This window comes from Carettochelys insculpta, chromosome 2 (assembly GCF_033958435.1).
Source record: "Carettochelys insculpta isolate YL-2023 chromosome 2, ASM3395843v1, whole genome shotgun sequence".
Classification (NCBI taxonomy): Eukaryota; Metazoa; Chordata; order Testudines; family Carettochelyidae; genus Carettochelys; species Carettochelys insculpta.
The window spans coordinates 88447959-88471839 of NC_134138.1; the positions used below are offsets into that span (position 1 = coordinate 88447959).

Below are 23881 nucleotides of genomic sequence, written 5' to 3' on the forward strand. Positions count from 1 at the left end.
TAGGGGGCAGGGCTGCAAGCTGCCCTCCCTGTAGTGCACAGAGCCATGCAGCATGATGTGCATTTCTTCCCCACACCAAGCAGTGCATGGTAGGCACTTTCACCCCTATCCCCTGCTCCCTCCCTTCCAGACCCCATGCTCTGCTCCTGCACCCACTTCCAGATCCTCTACCCCAGCCCATTCCTGCATGCTCCCTCCCAGAAAGCTCCATCCTATCCCCAGCCTACTCTTGTGCACTCCCTCCCACCCAAACCCTACACTCCCAGCCCACTCCTGCACCCTACACCCACCCAGATCCCTCACCCTCAGCCCCCTGCCATGTACTGATTGCTTCATTTTTGGCTCATCCCAGAGCCTGAGGGACTCCACCAAACCTACTAGCCCCAGCCCGCCGAGGCTCTGGGGTGGGGCTTGAGGGTTGTGCGGTGAATGTCTTATTTCACCCTTCTGTGAGGGTGTGTTGTTTTGTTTGTTTTGTTTTGTTTTGTTTTGCTTCTCACTTGTATGTGGTCCCCAACTGATTTTTTGTGGGTCACTAGCCCCCCACCCAAAAAAGGTTTCCCACCCCTGCTGTAAGAGTCTTTCAGGAAAAAAAAGTAAGACTTTAATATCTAAGACAGAAAGCAAATTGAAAAAATAAATTTCAGATTAAAAAGAAAAGAAAACTCCAAGGCCTTCTTTACACACCACAGGCAGCTAAATGAAGCACAAACCCATTTCTTTTCTGCCTTAATGGGTCACCTTAAAGGGAAGAGAAATTATGCATCCTACATCACCAAGTTGTACATTGTGTACTGGAACTGTTCATTTACAGAGATTAGAACATACTCGGCCAGCTGTCTTGCCAGGTCTTGCAAAAACTTGGCATGCGCCTCTGCCTTCACCACCAATGGCTCTTTGCTGGCTGATAAGGACAGGTTCTTCAGTTTTTCATTCAAGTCCTTCCTTGCTCCATCCAGTCTGGCAGCCAGACTTTCATATTCCTGTTGTTTCATAAACAGAAATCTTATTTTTATTTGCACATATTACAAAATTTCTTAGAGTCAGCACATTGCCCTGAGTCTGCCTGTGAAGGAATCTCCATTCCCTTGAACAGCTGAGAAGAACAAGCAAACCCTCCCCTGACTTTTTTTTCCCCCCCAGACTCCAGTTCATAGGAGTCAACTGGGTTACAGTCTATCAGGTTACATTTTTATTTCAATTAGAATGATGTAGGTTGTTACTCAGTATTTTTTTCAAGTGTCCCATGTTAATTAATTATACCTCTTTGCTCTTCTGCAGTAATCCAAGTATGCCGTTTGTCTGGGACAAGGAAGATTGGGCAAAGCGGAGATGATCCAAGACATCATTCTGTTGTTTATTCACCACTTCAATTTGTTTCTAAGGAAAACGGGAGGATTGGAAAGCATATGATCAGTTCTGCTATTAGAGACAGGAAAAAAAAATCAAGTGATGATCTAGTCAAACTAGTTAGTAGCAGCATTTCTAAAGCTCTTATTGCTGTATTATCCAGGAACCCTTTGGGGATCTAATGATTTACTGATATTTATGGGTATTTGTGGAAATTTACAGTGGCACAGCCCAGTTTGTCAGGCAGAGCAAGGAGCTGGCTGGCACTTTGGTTAGCTATCAGTGCATGGATAAAGCCACAAAAGCCATAATCAAGTCCTCACAGTGCCAGAAAGTATTGACATTCTGGGCCTCTCTCTTCTCAAACCCAAAGGATATAAAAGCAAGAAAACCAATAGTGACCTAGTCGCCTTCTTCAAGACTGAAGCTGGCATCTCCAGAGCTGGACTACCTCTTTGGGCCTTACCTAGGATGACCATCCATCCTATATTTGGCGGGATGGTCCCGTATTTGGGACGCCAAAAAGGCGTCTCTACTTATTTTTTAAAAGGGACTAATTGTCCCATATTTGGGCCCTCCCCCCACTGACCTTTGCTGCCATCAGTTGCGCAGGTGCAGCTGCTGGCCAGAGAGCAGGTGGGTCACTTCCCCAAGCCTCAGGGAAGCCAGGGGACCATGGGCGGTTGCTGCATCCCTGCCGCTTCCCTGCAGCGGGCCGGCAGCTGCCACTTCCCTGGGGCTCCTGGGGAGCGCTGGCAGCTACCGCCTCCTTCCTGGCTTCCCCGGGCTTGGTGGAGCTGGGAGGAGCCACCCCCCCATCCCAATAACGTATTTGGGACAGGGAGATATGGTTGTCCTAGCCTTGCCAATGAGGGAAAGGGAAGGCTCCCCAGCTTCCCCTCTCTGGAAAGGTCTCCAGGGAGAATGAATGGAAATGCTTGGTTCCAACCTCTCCTGCACAGTGGAGGGATCAGAGGAGAGATGTGTACAAGACAGCCCTACGGCAGCAAGTACAATGGCCTTTGTATTGTGGCAAGACAATGCACATCATAATCACAGTCACGTGGCACTTGTATCCATGTACATTCCTTGCATTAATTCCACATCAGACCAGCTGCATTTATTCACCACAACATCTACAAGAGGGGAGGGACTGATCAAATTTGTGAAACATCTAATTTATTTTTGCTGCTTATTTTTCTTTTCATCTTCACCAACAGTGCTGTCGCATTTCTGATGAGGCATGACAGACTCAGATCTTATTTATCAATAATTAATTAGCACTACACTCATCCCTCACTATAGCTGTGTCTATACGTGCACGCTACTTCGAAGTAGCGGCACTAACTTCGAAATAGCGCCCGTCGCGGCTACACACGTTGGGCACTATTTCGAAGTTAACTTCGACGTTAGGCGGCGAGATGTCGAAGTCGCTAACCTCATGAGGGGATCGGAATAACGCCCTACTTCGACGTTCAACGTCGAAGTAGGGACCGTGTAGATGATCCGCGTCCCGCAATGTCGAAATTGCCGGGTCCTCCATGGCGGCCATCAGCTGGGGGGTTGAGAGATGCTCTCTCTCCAGCCCCTGCGGGGCTCTATGGTCACCGTGGGCAGCAGCCCTTAGCCCAGGGCTTCTGGCTGCTGCTGCGGCAGCTGGGGATCTATGCTGCATGCACAGGGTCTGCAACCAGTTGTTGGCTCTGTGTATCTTGTGTTGTTTAGTGCAACTGTGTCTGGGAGGGGCCCTTTAAGGGAGCGGCTTGCTGTTGAGTCCGCCCTGTGACCCTGTCTGCAGCTGTGCCTGGCACCCTTATTTCGATGTGTGCTACTTTGGCGTGTAGACGTTCCCTCGCAGCGCCTATTTCGATGTGGTGCCGCGCAATGTCGAAGTTGAACATCGATGTTGCCAGCCCTGGAGGACATGTAGACGTTATTCATCGAAATAGCCTATTTCGATGTTGCTACATCGAAATAAGGTATTTCGATGTTGGCTTCACGTGTAGACGTAGCCTATATGAGCACAATTGGTTCCCAACTATCTACTTGTAGGTGAAAACTCGTAAGAGGGACACTGAGTTACCATTAAATACATGTTAAAGTCTCTGATTGGTTGCTAGAGCTCCTTACTTGGCAAAGGAGGGGCTGTATATGGCACTACTTTTGCAAGGTGAGTGAACCTCGGGTTGCGGAGGGATTGAGGAGGGTTAAACAGTGAGGGCAGTTTAGGGCCATGAGCAGGATGGGATGGAGGGTTAAAACCCAGTGGCGGCTCCGGTGGAGGAGGTGGCAGCTCATTCCTCTGGGTTGCAGCAGTGGTACCTATGTTGGGAGCGGGCCAGGTTGGGGGTTGTGTGGGGAGTTGTAAACAGGGTGTGTGGGGAGAGGGCCCGGCTGGGGCTGCGGATCTCCCTGCCCCCCAGCCAGGGATCCCGTAGCTGGAGCAGAGCCAGCTACGGGGCTGCAGGTCTCCCTGCCCCCAGCCAGAGACCCCGCGGCTGGCTCACATAAACCAGGGAAGTTCACTCATTCTGTGACAAAGGTATGTTTGTATGTCCCTCGTTTTAGTGGGTACTCGAAAGTAAAGTACTCATTTAACGAGGGATGAGTGTATTTGGTGATTTTCATCCACAGATCTCATAGTAGTTTAACAACAGTGGATAAGCATCATTGTGAGTGGTTCCCACTGATAGCAGGGTGGCCTAGTGGCTAGGACCTCTTGCCAGGGCCTAGGGGTCCAGGGTGTGGGTCTTCAGCCCACACCTAAGAGGCTAAAGGGTAAGTTTGGGGCATGGCCCCAAGAATCTAGTTTCCCCTCTGGCTGGAGAGGGGTTCCCTGCGGGGGGCTCCCCGCTTTGTGACTGGTGGGAGGGTTTGGAGACTCCGCCCTCCAGCAGCTGACCCAGTGGCCGGTCTGGCTTGGGCCCTGCTTCCTCAGAGCCAGCTCCTGCCTCTTGGCTGGTCAGCCCCAAACTGGGCTGGCTTCTCTCCTTTTATGCTCCTCGAAGCCTGACATTGGCTGCAGGTGAACTGGGGTGGGGCTGATTGGGCAAACAGGCTCTGTTTAACCCTGCCCTGCCTAGCCTTCCTCTCACACCCTTACAGTCATTATTCCCATTTCACAAGGCAATAGAAGCTCAAAGAGATTAAAAGACATGGTAAGACCCATACAACCAGATTGGCAGGCGCAGGATCTTAGCTTACAGCTCCTAACTTGTTGTCCTGCGCTCAGTTTACTATACTCATAGAAGACAAAATGGATAATTATAGCAGAAGATGGAAATACTCATGACAGAGAGTATCCAGATTCTCATTTATACCAAATCCCCTCTACACCGGTTTGGTGATATGAAGGGGCGGTTAAGTGTGAGTATACGACAGTTGTTATACCCGTTCTGTGATGTCTTGGCACTGCTAGACAGATGGAAAGAGACCTTTGTGCAAATGAGAATCAGTCTCAGGATGCACAGAATTTGTCTTTACAAGGAGTCCAAAAGTAAGAGATAAATCTTCCCTCCCCTCTAATAAGTTCAGGGTTTTCTTAAAAGTGCTATTACCTTAATGTTTTCCAAGAGCGCTCCATTATCTTTGTTTAAGTTTTCAGCCTTCTTCGTTTGGCCAGTTGCTTCATTCAAAGCATTACGAAGGTCACTGAGTTTGGATTCATATTGGTTTAATGACTCTCTTATAGTTTTAACAGCTCCGTGGTTTTCTTGTTGGTGCTTTTGTAGTTTGTTCCTAATATGCTCCAGCACTACAAGATTAGAATTTAAAAAGATTCACGGAAGCAAAACAAAATTAACTTTACTCTGCAGGAGTCTACCTTTAGAATTAAATAGCCTAGGCTTGGGAGATACTGAGCATTCCCAACATGTAGTTTCAGAGTGTGTAATGTGCACCCGATACCAGCAGTGACAAATGTGCTGCTTTCGGGATAAAGAACAGTGTTCAACTATACTGCTTTAATAGTTTCTTAATGTAGCTTTTTACAGGCTACACACACTATATTATGACATATAAGTTATGTCTACACTGTTTCTCTGCTTTATAAGTAGCCATCAATAGATGAATATAGGACTTTTTCATTTAGATTAATTTAGAAATCAAATGATGCATTAAAAGGAGATATTAGGACAATATTTTGATTTTTCCTCAATTTAACTTCTTTCATGATTACATTAAACATTCTTAACCTTCAGAATCACTCTGTTCACTTAAATAAATGCATATCACTGACACACACTGCAAAGGTATGACCAGGTGATTGAATTCTATAGCTCTCCCTGAGCTTCATCATTTGTTGTCCCTTATATTTCAGACACAAGATTTGAAATTTTTCAACTAAACAGAATGACGTGCTAAGAGCTCAGGAAGAACTCCCTTACAGAGCTGAGCTTGTCTTCTCTCCTTCTCTGCCTCTATTTGCAGTTGTACAAAGTTGCGTTTTCGCATCTCTCCCATCATCTGTTCCACTTCAGCCAGTTTCTTGGCAGCGTCTCCCATGGGCAATGTGTTACTTCCCGCACTGGTACCAGCTACCTGTTCCACAAGCACTAAAAAAAGGAAATGTCATGTTCAAACAGAGTAGGTATTTAGATGTACACTAGGGAGACAAATCAAATCCCAGAGCTGCTCTAATTTTTAAGCACATTAAATCCAATACTGCATTTGCTACTAAAGGCTCACCTATACAGATAGTCTGTGGCAAGCTGAAGTGTAAATCTCCCCTCCCACTAGCCTGCTAGGAACCAGGTGTCTCTGTACAACCAGATGCTGTGCACTAAAAGTTTTGCAATGTGCTTTGATCTTCCCTACTTTTAAATGGGAGTAGGTGGGGATAGTAGGGAACTTTTAGATTAACTGCATTAAACTGAAATGAATGAATGAATGAATTCGACTGAACCTAGTAGAATTGTATCAGGTTTGCATGTCCCCATTGTAACTAACTTCTCATGTTACAAAGTGGATTTCTGAAATTTGAGAGGGTTTCAGAAGTTAATTAAAATATCATATGTTTGGGGACAAGACTCTGTAGAGAAAAACATTGTGTAACAAGCAAAATCACCCTTACCCTGAATATTGAAGATGACAGTTCGTAGTTTTGAAACCAAATCTCTTCCTTTTTTATTAGTCTGATCAAAATTATTAAATAATGTCTCAGCCTTCCTGTAATTCATCTCAGCCTAATAAGAAGAAAAAAGAACAGCCACTTAGAGATATCAAGAGCAGACAAATTAATATTTTGTTATAAAAAGAGACAATTATTTTGACTTTGTTTTAGTAAATCACCTTTTCTTGTAGAGCATTTACATCCTGATTCAGGTTAATCAAGTCTGTCTCCAGTTCATCAGCCTTTGCACCCTGATTCAGAGCAGCTGAGCGGTAATTGTTCAACAAGATCTGAAAAAAAATAAAAAACTGCATACCACTCAACCAAATATACCACCTAGAGGCAGTACAGAACTGGTAAATAAGGACTGTGTTTCTTCCAATAAGTTAAAATAAATTGGACCAGATCGTCACCTGCTGTAAAGATGAGGCTCACTTAATTGATTTGACAGGTGACCAATGTATACAAGTTGGTCCTTTGAATCCAATGTATTCCACCAATAGTGAGGTGATCTCAACTAAAGAAAACTCATTGGGTGAGGGGTGCGGAATATAAACGGCCTGAAAGTAGTAGGACTGAAGGAGGGTCTGTATGGCATAGCTGACAAAATAAGTTGGGATGGCTTAGGAAGAGGCGGCCACTGATGTTGTTAAGAAACTTAGTCAGACCCCAGAGCAGCCCTCCCACAAGGTAACCCCCAGAGAAGAGGAGTAGTATAGTATGAAATCAGCAACTTGTCTATGTTTCTTTGCACTCCACATTGACACAAACCGACATGAATTCTAGTGTTCAGATGCTAGTCTGCACTTCATCTGCAGTCTATCCTTTAGGCTTGTGTTCTTGAAGGTCACTTACTTTTAGCTCCTTAATGCGCATTTCCAGATGCCTCATCTGTCCCAGTGTGTGGGTGCTTGTACTGACATTTTGCAGCTGAGACTTAATCATCTGCAGCTCCTCACCCATTGTGCTCAAATCTTTCAGCAAAGTAATTACACAACTATCACAAGCTGAAAGGAAAATACCACAACCCAAGTAAAAAAATGAGAATCATTGCTATTTTGTGCAGAAAACATTTCAGTGGACACAGTGAATGGAATATTTTATCACTGTGCACTACATGCATAACAAATGCAACAGAAAAGGTTGAAGTACCCAAAGTGACTAAATCCAGAAGTAAGGAGACCTGTTTGTCTCTCTTTTTGTCTGGCATTTCCCCCCCATGATGTTTTTTTCCCAACTCTAAATGTGTGGCTGATTCTTGTTTGAGCTGGTTCATGGTTACTGCCAGTACTGTTGTCTTTTCTAGTTTGTCAACTTTCAAACAATTACCAGTCCACCATCTATGCCTGAGGCCAGCAATCTAGAGAGAATGAACATTATTACCTACCATCACAATCTTCATCGGGATCCATGTCTTTTGGGTCTTGGTTTAAGCATTCTGAAATCAGATAAAGAAAATCAGTTAACCAAGAAATTGTTACTAAGATGTGGCTATCTTCATTTTCATCTTTGTAAAAAATCACTTTAAGCTTTGCACGCTAGGCCATTAAAATATGTGTTGCGGGTGGGGGGGGGCAGGATCTCTGAAAATCTGTGCCTGAAGGATAATTAATTTGAATGTCATAGGAGCCAAAGAGTTAGATTCATTCACTCAGTATAGACTGTTGCACAGCATGCCCAGCTATGGAAAGTTTGCCAGTGTGTATGTGTGTAGGCTGTGATGGTACAAGGCTCTTCAGTCTCAGCTGTACTGGCGGCTTACAGGCACAGTGGGCTATGCCAAAGAGATAAGAAGCAAGGCCAGAAGGGGTATGAGATGTTCTAATTCATTTCCCTTTGGCGGGGCTCTTATGGTGCTCACTAGAGAATTTAAAACTGCCCTTCTTTAGTGGAATCTCAGGGTATGTCTATACTTACTGTGGGTTTGATGCACCACGATCGATCCAGCGGAGGTCAATTTTGCCACTTCAGTGAAGATGCGGCAAAATCAATCTCTCTGGGCTCAGCATCAACCCTGGTACTCTACACTGCTGCGTGGAGTAAGGGACGTTGGCACAAGCCCAAAGAACCCTGATCTACACCAGGGAACAAAGTTGATCCTGATACGTCAATTCTAGCTATGCTAACATGGAGAAAGAGATGGCTGATTAGACTGTAATGGCAGACAGAGATTGGAAACAAACTGACTCACTGAATTCTGCAAATTCTTACTTCAGAATGGGGTTGGGAAAAGGAGAACAGAACTGTCAAAACCATAAGCCTAGCAAAGAAGCATTATTGTAATGACAGAATGGAAAAGCAGCATTAGGTAAAAAAAAATTCTACCAGGTTCCAACAGCAACTCAGATTACCAGCTACTTCTGTAATATCTTAGACCAAAAGCAACAGATAAATCCATCATCTCAGCCACTCAGCAGAGCAACACTGAAGAGAAGCAGAGTGGGAAAATCAGTATTCACTGATTTTCACTGGTTTGAAACAGTCCCCTTATTCTGGGGACTTCGAAGTAGGCGGGGTCCTTTCAAAAAGGAGCCCCGTCGGGACGAGACGCGCGGCGGCGAGGCGCATCAATTTCGAAGTGCCGCGGCCGCCCGCATGCTAATGAAGCGCTGAATATGCATTTCAGCGCTTCATTAGTAAACTTCGAAATGGCCATTTGCGTGGCCATTTCAAAGTTTGGGGCTAGTGTAGACACGGCCACTAAGTGCCTAAGTCCCTTGAAAATGGGTCTTAGTTACTTCTAAAAGTTTTATCCATTATCTTTTTGAGAAATGTTGACTTTGACTATTGTGTGCTGCAAAGTTCCCAACCCCAGCAACAGAAAAGGAGTTTCCTGAGTCTATGACCACACCATGATATTTCTCTCATGGCCAGAAAGAAGCCATGTGAGGAACAGATGTCTAGGGACTGGTAAGTCCCATCCCAAAGATGTCTTTTGAAGGTTCATTGTTCAACATGTATTTCTTTTGCATGTATTTCCGTTCAAGATAGCAGAGATGTCGTCAGTGCAATTACATCAGTGCAGCTGATAGGAAGATTTGGCCCTCACATTACTTCTTCTTTAGTTTATTTATAACTCATAAGTACAGTAAACCCCCGATATACACGATTTTCACTTGTGCTCAACTTGAATTAATGTAAGTTGAAATCCTGGGTTTCCCAGGGGCTGGGGGCTGGCAGGAGCACAGCTGTTCCACCAGCTCCCTGCTCCATCCCCCAGCTCCCCCAGCTGGGGGAAGTGGGGGAGAAGCCGCTCTGCTGCAGCTGTCTGCCTGCCCGGCTCCCCCAGCTGTGGGAGTTGGGGGACAGACAGTCGTGGTGGTGCAGCTTCTCCCTGGCTTCCCCCAGCTGTGGGACTGACAGGAGAGGTTTCCCAGTCCCCAGGTGTAGTGGGTAGCTGGGAACCAGGCAGCAGCCTGGCTCCCGCCTCCCCTTCACTGGTAGGAGCCAGGAAACTGACCAGCGCATCACATGAAACATGTTGGTCAGTTTCCTGGCTCCTGCAAGCCCAGGAGAGTGGGGAGCCAGGCTGCTGCCTGGTTTCTGGCTCCCCCCTACTGGCATGAAATTCAAATTATGCGAGGCTGCCCAAGAACGCAGCCCTCACATAATTCGGAAGTCTACTGTACTAAAGCAGACTACACATTTAAAAAAAAAAAACAGCTTATTTCCTGAAAGAGACAAACCCCGAACATACTAGGGGAAGTTGTGTTTGTGTCCCAAGCATGACACAAAACAGCATTTGATCACAGCATGTACTCTGAAATTACAACTTTTCTGTCCTGGTACATTTAATGAAGGCACATTAGGACTGCTCCAAGACATATGGTTCTTAAACTTATGTACAATGTGGCAAGATACAGCTTTGAGGTTGGCATAAGAGGACACATAATGAACTAAACCATCCATTTGGTGTGGGATAGAAACATAGATCATGAATAACGTTAAGAATTCAAAACTTAACTGTTGTAAAAGCTTCTCATATATAGAGAAGTTACTCACCGAAGTAACGGTGGTTCTTTGAGATGTGTCCCCGTGGGTGCTCCACGTTAGGTGTCGGGCTCGCCCCAGCACCGCAGGTCAGATCTTCCAAGCAGTTACTGCCGGACCGCGCATGCGCCGGTGCGCGCCGCTCCCTTGCGCGCTCCTGGCCGCGTGCGCGATCCGGTCCCCGCCAGTTCCTTGACCAACCGCCTCGGATGCTCCTGCAAAACACTAAACAGAGATCCGAAGCGGGGAGGATGGGCGGATGGTGGAGCACCCACGGGGACACATCTCGAAGAACCACTGTTACTACGGTGAGTAACTTCTCTTTCTTCTTCGAGTGTCCCCGTGGGTGCTCCACGTTAGGTGACTACCCAGCAGTAACCCAAAATAGGAGGTGGGTAATCGGATCATGTGCAGTTTGTCCCCGAGAGGACCGCTGTCGAAAGCTGGGTATCCTCTTGGAATACCCTGTGAAGGGCGTAGTGCTTGGCAAAGGTGTCATAGGATGACCAGGTCGCCGCTCTGCAAAAGTCTTTTAGCGCAACGCCCTTGAAAAAGGCTGTTGATGCCGCCACCGCCCTAGTGGAGTGAGCCCTAGGTGGGGACAGTAAAGGAGTCTCTTTGAGTTCGTAGCACATTTTTATGCAGGATACGATGTGCTTCGAGATTCTCTGCGAAGAGAGACCTTCTCCTTTCGATTTGGGAGCGAGAGAGACTAGGAGTCTATCCGTTTTCCGGAAGGACTTGGTCCTGTCTATATAGAAGGCTAGCGCCCTCCTCGCGTCCAGGAGGTGTAGGCACGCCTCTTTGTTAGAGTTATGAGGCTTTGGATAAAACAAGGGTAAAACAATAGGTTCGTTAATATGAAACTCAGAAGAAACTTTAGGAACAAAGGCTGGATGCAGCCATATGGTTACCGCCTCCTTGGAAAATACTGTGCAGGGTGGTGTTGCCATAACTGCTGCAAGCTCGCTCACCCTGCGAGCTGACGTGATTGCAAGAAGGAAGGTCGTCTTTATCGTACGGAGGCAGAGGGAAACTGTGGCTAAAGGCTCGAACGGTGGTCCCGTTAGCGCACTAAGCACCAGGTCCAAGTTCCACGAAGGTGGAAGCGGTTTCCGAGGGGGGTATAGGTTTACCAACCCTTTGAGGAACCTGGTAACCATGGGATGGGTGAACACCGTGTGCCCTTCCTCTTCGTGTCTGAACGCCGAAATGGCGGCAAGGTGGACCTTTAACGAGGATAGTGAGAGTCCTCCTCTCTTGAGGTCCAGTAAATACTCTAATATTACAGGTATAGGCACCGAAAGGGGGGCTAGCTGTTTGGTAGAACACCGTGCCGTGAAGTGAGTCCATTTCTGCTTGTAGGTCTTCCTGGTGGAAGTCCTCCTGCTACTTTCTAGGACTTGCTGCACTTCCTCCGTACATGTGCTCTCTAGGGAGCTGAGCCATGGATTAACCACGTTTGTAGTCGCAGGCCTTGGGGGTGCGGATGCACTATGGACCCCTGGGCTTGCGTGAGCAGATCCGGCGCCACCGGGAGGGGCATCGGTGGACAGTCCGACATGCGCAGGAGTAGGGGGAACCATTGCTGTCGATCCCATGTTGGGACTATCAGGATCATTCAGGCTCCTTCTCTCCTGGCTTTCTGCAAGACTTTGTGGATCAGCACTGTGGGAGGAAAAGCGTAAAGCAGGGGGCCCCTCCAGGAGATCGCGAATGCGTCCTCCAGGGACCCCCGTCTCAGTCCTGCCCTGGAGCAGTATCGTGGGCACTTCTTGTTGTGTTGAGTGGCAAACAGGTCTATCTGGGGAAAACCCCATGCGTGAAAAATCGGTCGTAGCAGATCGGGACGGATCTGCCACTCGTGCGTGAGTGTGAAACGCCTGCTCAGCTGGTCTGCCTTCACATTGTGAGCGCATGGTAAGTACGAGGCTTTCAAGGTTATATTGTTGGCGATGCACCAGTTCCACAACCGGACTGCTTCTGCACATAAGGCATGGGACCGAGCTCCTCCTTGCTGATTTATATAAAACCTGGTGGAGGTATTGTCTGTACTGATCCCGACTACTTTGCCTTCTATATGGTCTCGAAAGTGTCTGCAGGCGCTGAACACCGCTCTGAGCTCCAGTATATTTATGTGCAGTGACTGTTCCGTGGAGGACCACAGTCCTTGCGTCACCTCTTCGCCCATGTGTGCTCCCCACCCTATGTGGGAGGCATCTGTAGTAAGAAAAACCGATACTTGTGGTTGGTGGAAGGGTACCCCTGTTAGCATGTTCTGGGGTTTACCCACCATTGCAGGGATTTGCGCACCTCTGTTGTGGGCGACACCACCCTGTGAACGGTGTGTGCTGCCGGTTTGTATACGCTCGCCAGCCAGTGCTGCATGCTGCGCATGTGTAACCTGGCGTTCTATACTACGAACGTCGCTGCTGCCATGTGGCCCAGCAGCTGTAAGCATGTCAGAACCGGCACCGTAGGGCTGAAGGTGATGACTTGCACGAGGGAGCCGATGGCCCGAAAGCATGTCTCTGGTAGATACACTCTCGCTGTAACAGAATTTATGCGTGCCCCTATGAACTCTATGTCCTGTGTGGGGTCTATCTTTGATTTTGCCAGATTGATAACCAGGCCGAGCGAAGAGAATGTGCCTGCTGTGATGGGTATCATGCGTAGTACCTCCTCCTTCGAGGCCCCTTTGAGTAGGCAGTCGTCCAGATACGGGAATATAAATACCCCCTGTCTGTGCAGGTAGGCTGACACCACTGCCAAGGTCTTGGTGAAGACTCTGGGGGCCGAGGAGAGGCCGAACAGTAGGACCTTGTATTGAAAATGTTCTTTGCCTACCATGAACCGGAGGAATCGTTGGTGAGCCGGATGGATAGTTATGTGAAAATACGCGTCTTGTAAGTCGAGGGCTGCGAACCAATCTCCATTGTCCAGTGCCATAAGGATGGAGGCGATTGCGGTCATCCGAAAGTGTTGCTTGCGCAGGTACCGGTTGAGGCCTCGAAGATCTAAGATGGGCCTCCAGCCTCCTGTCTTTTTCTCCATGAGGAAGTATCTGGAGTAGAACCCTTTCCCTTGCAGTCGCTCCGGCACTCTTTCCACTGCCCCTATGAGCATAAGATGGTCTACCTCCTGCTTGAGTCTCGCTTCGTGGGAGGCATCCTGCAGGTGGGGCCTGGGTGGAGGTCGTGGCGGTGGGAGCGACTGGAAGGGGATGGCGTACCCCGTGGCTATGATCTCCAGCACCCATTTGTCTGTGGTGATCCTTTGCCACTGGTCGTAGAATGGTCGGAGGCGATGGTGGAATAACAGCTTCGGATGACATTGTGCAATGGTAATGATGGCGCAGCCCTGGATATGTGTGTCAAACTTGTGGCCTTTGGCCCTGCCCCGAGGACACACGGCTCTGTTGGGAACATCGCCTGGGAGTTCTATATTGTTGATGCTGTTGATGTCGCCCTTGCTCGTAACCCATGGTACTGGGGATGCTGTGGCTGATACTGGTACCGTCTGTGCTGAGGGTAGTACTTTTTCTTTCTGTATGGAGGGGTGTAGATCCCTAAGGTCCTAAGAGTGGCTCTTGAGTCTTTACTGGAATGAAGGACCAAGTCAGTTGATTCAGCAAACAGCTTGTGCATGTCGAAGGGGAGATCGACGATCTTCACCTGCAGATCCCTCGGTATACCCGATGTTTGGAGCCAGGACTCCCTTCGCATTACCACTGCCGTAGCTGTTGGGCATGCTGCTGCGTCCGCAACATCCAGGGCGATCTGAACTCCTGTCCTCGAGGCTGCGTAGCCTTCTTGCACGATAGCCTTGAGCACCGGCTTTTTGTCCTCTGGAAGCGAGTCCATGAGGGAGGTTAACCTAGAGTAGTTGTCGAAATTGTGGTTCGCTAGATGCGCTGCGTAATTCGCCATTCTCAACTGTAGGGTGGAGGAGGAGTAGACCTTTCTGCCGAACAGCTCTAGTTTCTTGGCATCTTTGTCTGTTCCCCCTGTTTTGAACTGAGACGTTTTTGATCTCTGTTGAGACGATTCTACCACCAGAGAATTTGGCTGCGGGTGGCTGAATAGGAACTCCATGCCCTTCGCCGGCATGAAGTATTTCTTGTCCGCTCTCTTGTGGACAGGCGGAATAGTCGCAGGGGTCTGCCATATCGTGATGGCGGACTCCAAGATTGCTTCGTCAAGCGGTATGGCTATTTTAGAGGAGGCCGGAGGTCTCAGATTTTTAAGGAGCTTATGGTGCTTCTCTTGCACCTCTGCTGTCTGGATGCCTTGCGTGAAGGCCACCCTTTTAAACAGCTCTTGGAACTGTTTGAGATCGTCCAGAGGATGGACGTCCCCCGGGGCCGTAGCCTCATCCGGGGAGGACAGCGAGGAACCACTAGGGTACACCTCTCTGGACCCCTCTGGGTCCTGTTGACGGTGGTACATCCGCTCAGTAGAAGCTTGTGAGGGAAAATCCCGGGGTTCCAGAACCAACTCCCCCTGAGATATCTGAGTCTCTGTTCCCGTTCGCGATTGCCCTCGGGGATACAGAACCGTCTGTGGGGATCTGTCCCTGGTAGTATGCTTATGGTGTCTATGCCCCACATGATAGGGGCGACCATGGCAACACGGGCACTGCTCCTGGGATGGTGACCTGGACCACTCCCTTGGTGCATACCCCCTACGTCTGGGGGAGCGAGATCTTCTGGAGTCATGGGACGCTGGAGAGACCGATTTGTGATAGTAGTCAAGTGGCTCGAAGCCCAAGAAGGGTGAAGGTGGTCCAAGCCACGGGGAGGCTGGCTGTAGAAATGGAGATGGGGGCTCCGGATAGGCTAGGGGTGACCCCTGCCTTCTCATTGGAGTCCGCAGCACGAGCGGAGGGCTCAGAGAAAGCAGCTCTGCGGCCCTGTCTGGAGAGGGACTGCGGTGCTGTTTTCTGTGCTGCCTTTCCCCTCCCCTGTGGGGGGTGGCTCCGCCCCCTGACGCGTTGGGGATCTCGGCCCCGTAGTCTGCACCGCGCTCGGCACGCTCCTCGGTGGTGCCGCGCGGGCGGTCTTCCCCAGTGCCTGCAGGCTGCGTGCCTGCGCGCTCTGCGCTGCCGGTTCCCCGGGGGTCGGTGCCGCTGTTTGCGGAGCCACCAGTTCCGGCGCTTGCTTGGCCGCCACCCTGCCCGCGGTGCGGGGCGGCTGTTTGATCATCGGAGGCTGAACCTCCGCCACGTGCGTCTCCGTGCCGCTGCCGATCAGCTGTAGCTGCGGCTGGGAGCTGTGCGCTCCACCCATCCCGCTCGCTGTTGCTGCCGGCAGGAATCAGGTTGGGGAGATTTTCCTCCATTTTTGCGCTGATGGGGTTAGGGATGCGGCTTTCCTTTTATGGGCCCCGGAGGGTCCCTCCTGCTGCAGCCGCTCCGGCACGTCTGGCTAGAGGGCCTTGTCGAACAGCAGCATTTTCAGACGCATTTCCCTGTCCTTCCTTGCTCTGGCTGTTAACTTGGCGCAGAAGGAACATTTCTGAGTGACATGGGATTCCCCCAAGCACCTTATACACTGACTGTGCCCATCAGACGCTGGCATCGCCTCGCGGCACGACTCACACTTCTTGAATCCTGAAGAGGACATTGTGGTGAGTCTTTGAGTTGTTAATAGGGTACTTAGCACCTTCTCTGTGCTTGTTCTCCTCTTGGATAAAGCCTGCCGCGGTAGGAGGGCTAATGGCCCTAGGCTCCTGGCCTCCAGTGCTCCGCTTGTTACTAGGATTGGAAGCTTTGAATTCCTTCCCTTTCTTTGTTTTTTTTTTTTGAAAACAACAACCGACTAACTTAATCTAAGACTGAAGAAACTTTAAAACAATTAAAAACGTTAAATATGCTAACTCTCGCCGTAGCCTGAGCGGATTCCGTCTGCAGCCGATGGCGGTTAAAGAGGAACTGGCGGGGACCGGATCGCGCACGTGGCCAAGAGCGCGCAAGGGAGCGGCGCGCACCGGCGCATGCGCGGTCCAGCAGAAACTGCTTGGAAGATCCGACCTGCGGTGCCGGGGCGAGCCCGACACCTAACGTGGAGCACCCACGGGGACACTCGAAGAAGAATTTCCCTTACACTCAGAATGCATCAAAAGGATTCCATTCATTGATCAAAAGACAGAAAACAGGATTCAACTAATTGTCTACCCTTACATACCTCCAGTCAGACGATCACAGTTAACCAGCTGACCATTATTATTACAATTACACTTCTGACAGTAACCACCATATTTAAGTGGATTCCCAAAATATCCTGGAGCACAGCTAGACAAAACAAATACAGATATGTTATTAAATACTTGAAATTGCTTCCATCCCTTGGCTAAGATATGTTTTCATTTACTAAAAAATTAGCCTTCCTCATACACATGAAACTTAATATTTTATATTTAAAATTATAAAAGTATGTAACATTTTTCAGAAACCCATCCCTGCAAATCATAGTGCCTGGTACTGTGATCCTGTCAAATCTCATATGCTAAACAGAATCATGCCAAACAGGAAACCTGCAAGTTGGAACTAAAGGAAAAAAGTGCCAGTGATTCACAAAGGAGTACCCTTCCTTCTGATTCAGTACTGAGGGAAATGAAAGGTAGGAAATGAAATGTGGGAAGATGTTGTCAGATACCCACAGCCACTTGTGGGGCATATATTTCCCATGCTGCACCACTGAAAATAGCCAGAATGCTGTGGGACTCAGGGAACAGTGGGATAGGTTCCCACAGTACACTGATGCAACAGTCAATTTAAGCTACTTGTGTGTGGCAGCAAAAAGTAGATTTTGTGGTGAGCATGTGGGAAGGTGAGGATGCTCAAAATCCAACTGACAAAACCCAGCATTAATAAATCTATTTTAATAAATTCAATTTTAGCTCCTCGTGTAGATGCAGCCTAAGATTCCAGCATGTCATTACCAGAGGCTATGCAGCTGGAGGTGCTGTCTTTCAGCTGCAATGTCATAATTTGTTGGATGCTTGTCATTAAAGATTTTTGGCCCCTTTGGTAATAGATGGGGTCTGAGGCCATGTATGCTGGTAGGATTCTAACTCAGACAATTACGTTTGGCAAACTTAAATTCCCCCAGCTTTACAAATAGAACAAGATGTTCTTCATTTCCTATTTTAAATTGTTGTATGGTTTGTGCTACTAAACTATTATTGTGTCTTAACCCAGAAGTGTCTGTATATAGGGATCAAAGGTGGAAAGTGATCATTTAGGATGAAGAGCTATATGTAGATGTAACATGATCCCACTGAGCTGCAAACACTATTCAGAGAAGTGTGCATGTTCTTCCCAATCACTGAAGATAAAAGGTGAAGTAAACAAACTAATGCATAAGAAGAAAAGGGAAAATGCTTTTCATCTGGAAACAGAACAAAATAAGTGGGGCTATTATTGTTATTACAAAGAATGGTAAATATAGTAAAACTATTCAAAGTGGTTGACTGCTCCTTTGCATAAAAGCAGTATATACAGGTTGCACATGCTAATGATGAAGTATTAATTTCTGTTCTCTATATTGTCTACAGTAAGTTACTCCCAGATCTGCAATTGCTACAGTACCCAGTGCTCTGTATTCACAGACAAGATTAGGGGTCTGGAAAGGCTTCGACATAAGGAGAGATTTAAAAGAGTGGGATTTTCCAGCTTGGAAAAGAGATGACTAAGTGGCGATATGACAGAGATCTATGAAATAGGGATGTAAAATCCCATTTAACTGGTTAACCAGTTAAATGTTAGGTTTAACCAGTTAACCAATTAAATTGGTGGGGGAGTGGATGGGGAGGCTGCTCCAGCCTAACTGGGTTGGAGAGACCCAGCTGCCATGGACAAGGGCTGCTCTGGCTGGGCTGGAGTGACCCTATTCACCGTGCGCTGGGGATGGGGAATGCTCCAAGTCAGCTGGAGCGTCCCTGCCTGTGATGCTGCCATGGGGGTGGGGGGAACAGTCAAGTGTAGCCAGAGCAGCCCCATCCAGAATGGCCCATCCATGAGTACCTCAGGCAGGGGTGCTCTGGTCTGGATGGAGCAGCCTGTGTCTGTGGTTGTCCAGGGCGCGACCAGCTGGGCCAGAGCAGTCCAGGTCCACAATGGAACCTGAAGCCGCTCCAGTCCCAATACACCATGGGCAGAGGTGCTACAGCTCGGTCAGAGCAGCCATGCCCATGATGGGCAGGCAGCTGCTCCAGCCCCTACTGGTTAATTGTAATTGATTAAATTTTAACATCCCTACTATGAAATCTTCATTGAAAGTGAATAAGGAAGTATTATTTACTTCTTCACGTAACACAGAACTGGGGCACCCAATGACATGAACAGACAGCATTTAAAACAAACAAAAGGAAGTCCTTTTTCACAATGCACAATCAACTTGTGGAACACTTTGCCAGGGGATGTTGTGAAGAACAAGACTTCAATAAGGGTCAAAAAAGAACTAGGTCAGTTCATGGAGGATGTGCCCATCAATGGTTATTAGCCAGAATGAGCAGAGACACAACACCATGTTCTTGGTGTTCATAGCTTCTGTTAACCAGAAGCTGGGAGTGGATGACAAGAGCTCACTAGTAAAGATACTGGGCTAGACAGACCATTGGACTGATTCAGTATGGCTAGTCTTATGACAGATATCTATATCTACTTAATTATATAGGCATGCGTATGACACAGAAAGGCTACGGTTACACTATAGTGATGTCAACAAAAGTCACTGTCGGAAGAGATTTCCCCACAAAACTTCTGTTGACAGAGTGCAGCCACACACAAAAGCCAATTGGAAGAGCGTTTCGCTTTGTTGACAGAAAGGCCTGACTGCCCGGCTGCTCTCTGGACAAAACAGGCACCTGGAAGCACAGCAGACAGGGCTTCCCATTGTTCTAGATGCCACATCTGTCGAGAGAAGGGCCCCCAGAACGTCCACACAGCTTTTTTGTCAACAGAACCTGTCGACAAATGGTGCTCTTCCTCATCTAGGAGAGGCAGAAGGTTGTCAGAGGAAGTGCCAACACATTTTGTGTGTGGATGTTTCACCAGTTTTGTTGGCAAAACTCGCTAGTGTAACCGTAGCCATAATATATAAATGCTTACACAATGTTCTGCAGCAATATGCTAAGGGAAATAGTCTAGTAAATAAATTAGGTAAATAAACAGGTATGTGCGGAGAAACACTCTTTTTACTGTCCATTTGAAAAGGCTTTAAGAAAGAAGTCACTTACCTTTCACAGTGTACTCCTGTATAGCCTTCTTTGCAGTAACACTGAACTTCTTCACCATTTGCCTCACAGCCAGTTGCAAAACTGAGAAAATAAAAATATGTCTTTTCATGAAAGCATAATCAAAGCTATTCTGATTAGTTAGAACAGCAGCCAAATAACTTTCTGGAATAAAGGGTAATTTGGTGGTACAAATAACCAGTTATATAGGTTAACAATTACAAGACAAATTACAGCAAATTATCCACTGATGCTTCAAATTCTTCAACTAAATTCACTTTGGGACTATTTTAAATATATTCCTGCCCTTCTAGACAGAACAAAATAGGTTACTCTGGAAAGAAATGCATACAATGCATCTTCTTAACAATAAGACTGTGAAATAAAAACAGACCTATGCCAATTCTATTTTACTGAGCAAGACCCAACGGTGAAATGCTAAAACAGTTTTTTGTTGACCTAGTACTCTGGTGTGCTTATGTTTAAAAGATTTAATTTTATTTTAAATTAGTCTGAAGGGGATAACATCAATGTTTATTATACATCCAGGTACCTATAGATGTTATCATTGTATTTCACATGAAACAGAAATTAAACCATCTCAAAGTAAAATAAAAATATTAATTTCTTATCATGGAGAGCAAAATTTATCTATGAAAGAACAGATTTGTTTTGCAAAAAAAGAAAAAAGAAAAGAAAAGAAAAGGAGTAGAGTGAGAGTACTCAAGTTCTCATGTAAACATGGTAATTTCTTTGAAGGATCAACAGTTCTAATATAAAATATCATCCTTTCCTCTCTCTACCTATAAATCATCAGATGGTCTTTTGCTAACTGTTACTCTTGAAAGTTTTAGAGTCACACACTCAAAATTCACTTTTTCTTACAATTGACATTTTTATTTATAATAATTATTTTAAACAACAATTTAAAATTCAGAAGGGATTGATTCTTTCTATAGATCTACCTCTACATTTGAAATGTTTAAAAGGAGTATTAGCGAAGAAGGAACCTGTACAGACGGCCAATGCACCCAAAAAGTTAAGAACCTGCTAAGAAATTGTACCCAACACAACTTTACTTTTTGAATAGAGGTCATGCACAGAGAGGTGCACAGCTTCAGAGGGAGCAACGGAACTTCTTGAGCTCCTTGACAGGAGGAAAAATCTCCAGGGAGAACTCATGTTGGACCACGCATACTTTTCTTGACATAACTAGCTAGCTTTAAAGTCCCTTGGACTACGCCTAGATTCAGTCTGGCTGCTGGCAGCACGATGCAAATAAGGGCTCATGAAATTGCAAATGATCGCTCATCTGCATATTCACGTGACTCATTTGCATATATGAGGCAGAAAACAAGCAGTGTAGATGTGTTTCTACCCGCAAAAATCCCTCTGTCACCAGCCCCTTACCCCTCATTTTTTTCAGGGGCGTGCGACAGAGGGGGTTTTTGCCAGCAGAACCACATCTACACTGCTTGTTTTCTGCTGCGAATATGCAAAGGATCCATGTGAATATGCAAATGAGCGGCCATTTGCAATTTTGTGAACCCTCATTTGCTTCATGCTGCCGGCAGTTGGACTGAATCTAAACATAGTCTTGGGTAGGTTTACACAGCAAAGTTATTTCAAAATAACAGCTGTTATTTCAAAATAACTATCCTAGCATCTATACAATGGAACTGCTATTTTGACATTATTTCAAAATGGAGGTTGTCTTATTTTGAAAGTTTTAAACCTCATTCTGTGAGGAATAGCACCTACTTCAAAATAAGCACTGGGTAGACAGGGAATGGAGCCTATTTCTAAATAAGCCATAGTGCAACCAGTGGCTCTATTTCAAAATAGACTCAGTAGTAGGCATCCTTCAGTCTGCATAGACTATGGATTGCGCCCTTTACAGTTTCAATTGAGGACTTCATTTACAGCGTCTACTGTGACTATGAAGACCCACACGAGAGTGACAGTCCTTGCTACATCTCTTGCAGATGTGGTGGGTGTCTGGCAAGTCCTTAGTGTGCTTTCTGTGCGCTCGCTTCTCCTCTGCTAGCTGTCTGATCCCCATCTCACCCTTCTGAAGGCCCTTGTGTAACCCCTGCCTCCGTCTGCTGCGGTCGTCTGCTAGCTCTTCCCAGTTGTCCAGCTTGATGTCTACCTCTCTGAGGTCTCTCTTGCAGACATCTTTGTAGCGCAACTGGGGGCATCCAGGAGGTCTTTTGCCAGAGGCTAGCTCACCATACAGGATGTCTTTTGGAATCCTTCCATCATTCATCCTGTGGACGTGGCCAAGCCAGTGGAGCCGACACTGCCTGAGGAGGGTGTGCATGGCTGGGATTCCAGCTTGCTCGAGGACGGCAGTGTTGGTCACTCTGTGCTTCCATGATATTCAAAGGATGCGCCTGAGGCAGCGCAAGTGGAAGACGTTCAGCCTCTTTTCCTGGCGGACATACGGGGTCCAAGTCTCGCTGCCATAAAGGAGGGTGCTGAGGATGCAGGCTCTGTAGACTTGCATTTTGGTGTGAGTGTACAGCTTGTTGTTATTCCACACTCTCTTGCTGAGTCTGGACAGAGTTGTGGCCGCTTTTCCGATCCTCCTATTTAGCTCAGTGTCCAACGACAGGGTGTCAGTGATGGTGGACCCGAGGTAAACGAACTCGTGGACGACCTCTAACGTATAGTTGTCAATGCTGATTGATGGGGATTCAGCAACATCCTGACCGAGTACGTTTGTCTTCTTTAGGCTGATGGTAAGCCCAAAGTCCTTGCACGCTTTGGAGAACTGATCCAGCAGTTTTTGAAGCTTGTCTTCTGTGAGACACTACAGCAGCATCGTCTGCAAACAGCATGTCTCTGATGAGGACTTCCTGCACCTTAGACTTAACTTTCAGCCTTGCAAGATTAAACAGTTTCCCATCAGATCTTGTGTGCAGCAAGATGCCCTCTGTTGAAGATCCAAAGCCATGCTTCAGGAGGAGTGCGAAGAAGATCCCGAACAATGTCGGAGCAAGCACGCATCCTTGTTTGACGCCGCTCCTGATTCTGAAAGCATCCGATAATGCGCCGTCATATTGAATCATAGAAATCTAAAGCTGGAAGGGAACTTCGGAGGTCATCTAGTCTAGCCCCTTGCCTTCCAGTCAGTGGGGTCTTTTTCTGATCCCTTGCCTGAGAGGTCTCTGCCACAGCATTCTCCACCATATCACCTATGCAGAGAGTCTGAAAGTGGTTGCTTACCTCCACTGGAACTGGAGATACCTGAATTGGCTTTCTTCTCCTGGATGTTACATGCTTCCGGTTTTCTTCCTTGGTTTGTACTGCCCTCACTGATTGCTCAGACTGCTGAGCCTGAAGGACTCTTTGGCTATGTCTACACTACAGTCCCCTTTTGAAAGGGGAATGCAAATGAGGCAAACTGGAAATGCAAATGAAGCACTGATTTACATATCTCACACTGCATTTGCATACTCACATATTCAAAAGAGAGCCTTCTGAAAGAAAAACAGCAGTGTAGATGGGGCTCTTTTGAAATAAAATCCTGTTTTTGAAAGTACCCTTCTTCCTAAGTTTTTTCAGGAAGAAGTGTGCTTTCAAAAACAGTGTTTTATTTCGAAAGAACCCCTCTACACTGTTTTTCTTTCAAAAGACTCTCTTTTGAAAATATGATTATGCAAATGAAATGTGAGCTATGTAAATTGGCACTTCATTTGCATTTCTGATTTGCCTCATCTGCATTCCATTTTTGAAAGGGAACTATAGTGTGATGTAGCCATTGTGTTTAGGCACTGCATTTCAAAATACCTAAGTGCTATTTTAGCAACGAAGGGTCCTGTAGCACCTTATAGACTAACAGAAAAGTTTTGAGCATGAGCTTTTGTGAGCACAGACTCACTTCATCAGATGCTGGTCTGTGCTCACGAAAGCTCATGCTCAAAACTTTTCTGTTAGTCTGTAAGGTGCCACAGGACCCTTTGTTGCTGTTACAGATCCAGACTAACACAGCTACCCCTCCGATACTTAAGTGCTATTTTGAAATGCATTTTTTGTGTAGCAGCCTTATTTTGAAATAAACTCTTCTGGAATAGCTTATTTCAAAATAAGGCTGGTGTGTAGATATATGGACTACTATTGGGCTACGTCTACACTTGCCCCCTTCTTTGAAGGGGGCATGGTAAATCAGGCTAATGGGAGATTACTAATG

The 23881-nt window shown here is 46.9% G+C and overlaps 1 protein-coding gene across 1 annotated transcript in view; it reads right to left on the reverse strand.

Moving 5' to 3' along the window:
• Positions 1-23881, reverse strand: part of LAMA3 (laminin subunit alpha 3) — a 240268-nt gene that overhangs the window by 48733 nt on the left and 167654 nt on the right. Inside the window, exons 44-53 of the mRNA XM_074987282.1 lie at positions 19690-19770; positions 16635-16741; positions 7848-7898; positions 7316-7467; positions 6640-6750; positions 6422-6533; positions 5736-5903; positions 4908-5104; positions 1264-1380; positions 829-983 (exon numbers count right to left, since the gene is read on the reverse strand). Of these exons, the coding sequence (XP_074843383.1) occupies positions 829-983; positions 1264-1380; positions 4908-5104; positions 5736-5903; positions 6422-6533; positions 6640-6750; positions 7316-7467; positions 7848-7898; positions 16635-16741; positions 19690-19770 (1251 nt within the window). The remainder of the gene's footprint in view (positions 1-828; positions 984-1263; positions 1381-4907; positions 5105-5735; positions 5904-6421; positions 6534-6639; positions 6751-7315; positions 7468-7847; positions 7899-16634; positions 16742-19689; positions 19771-23881) is intronic.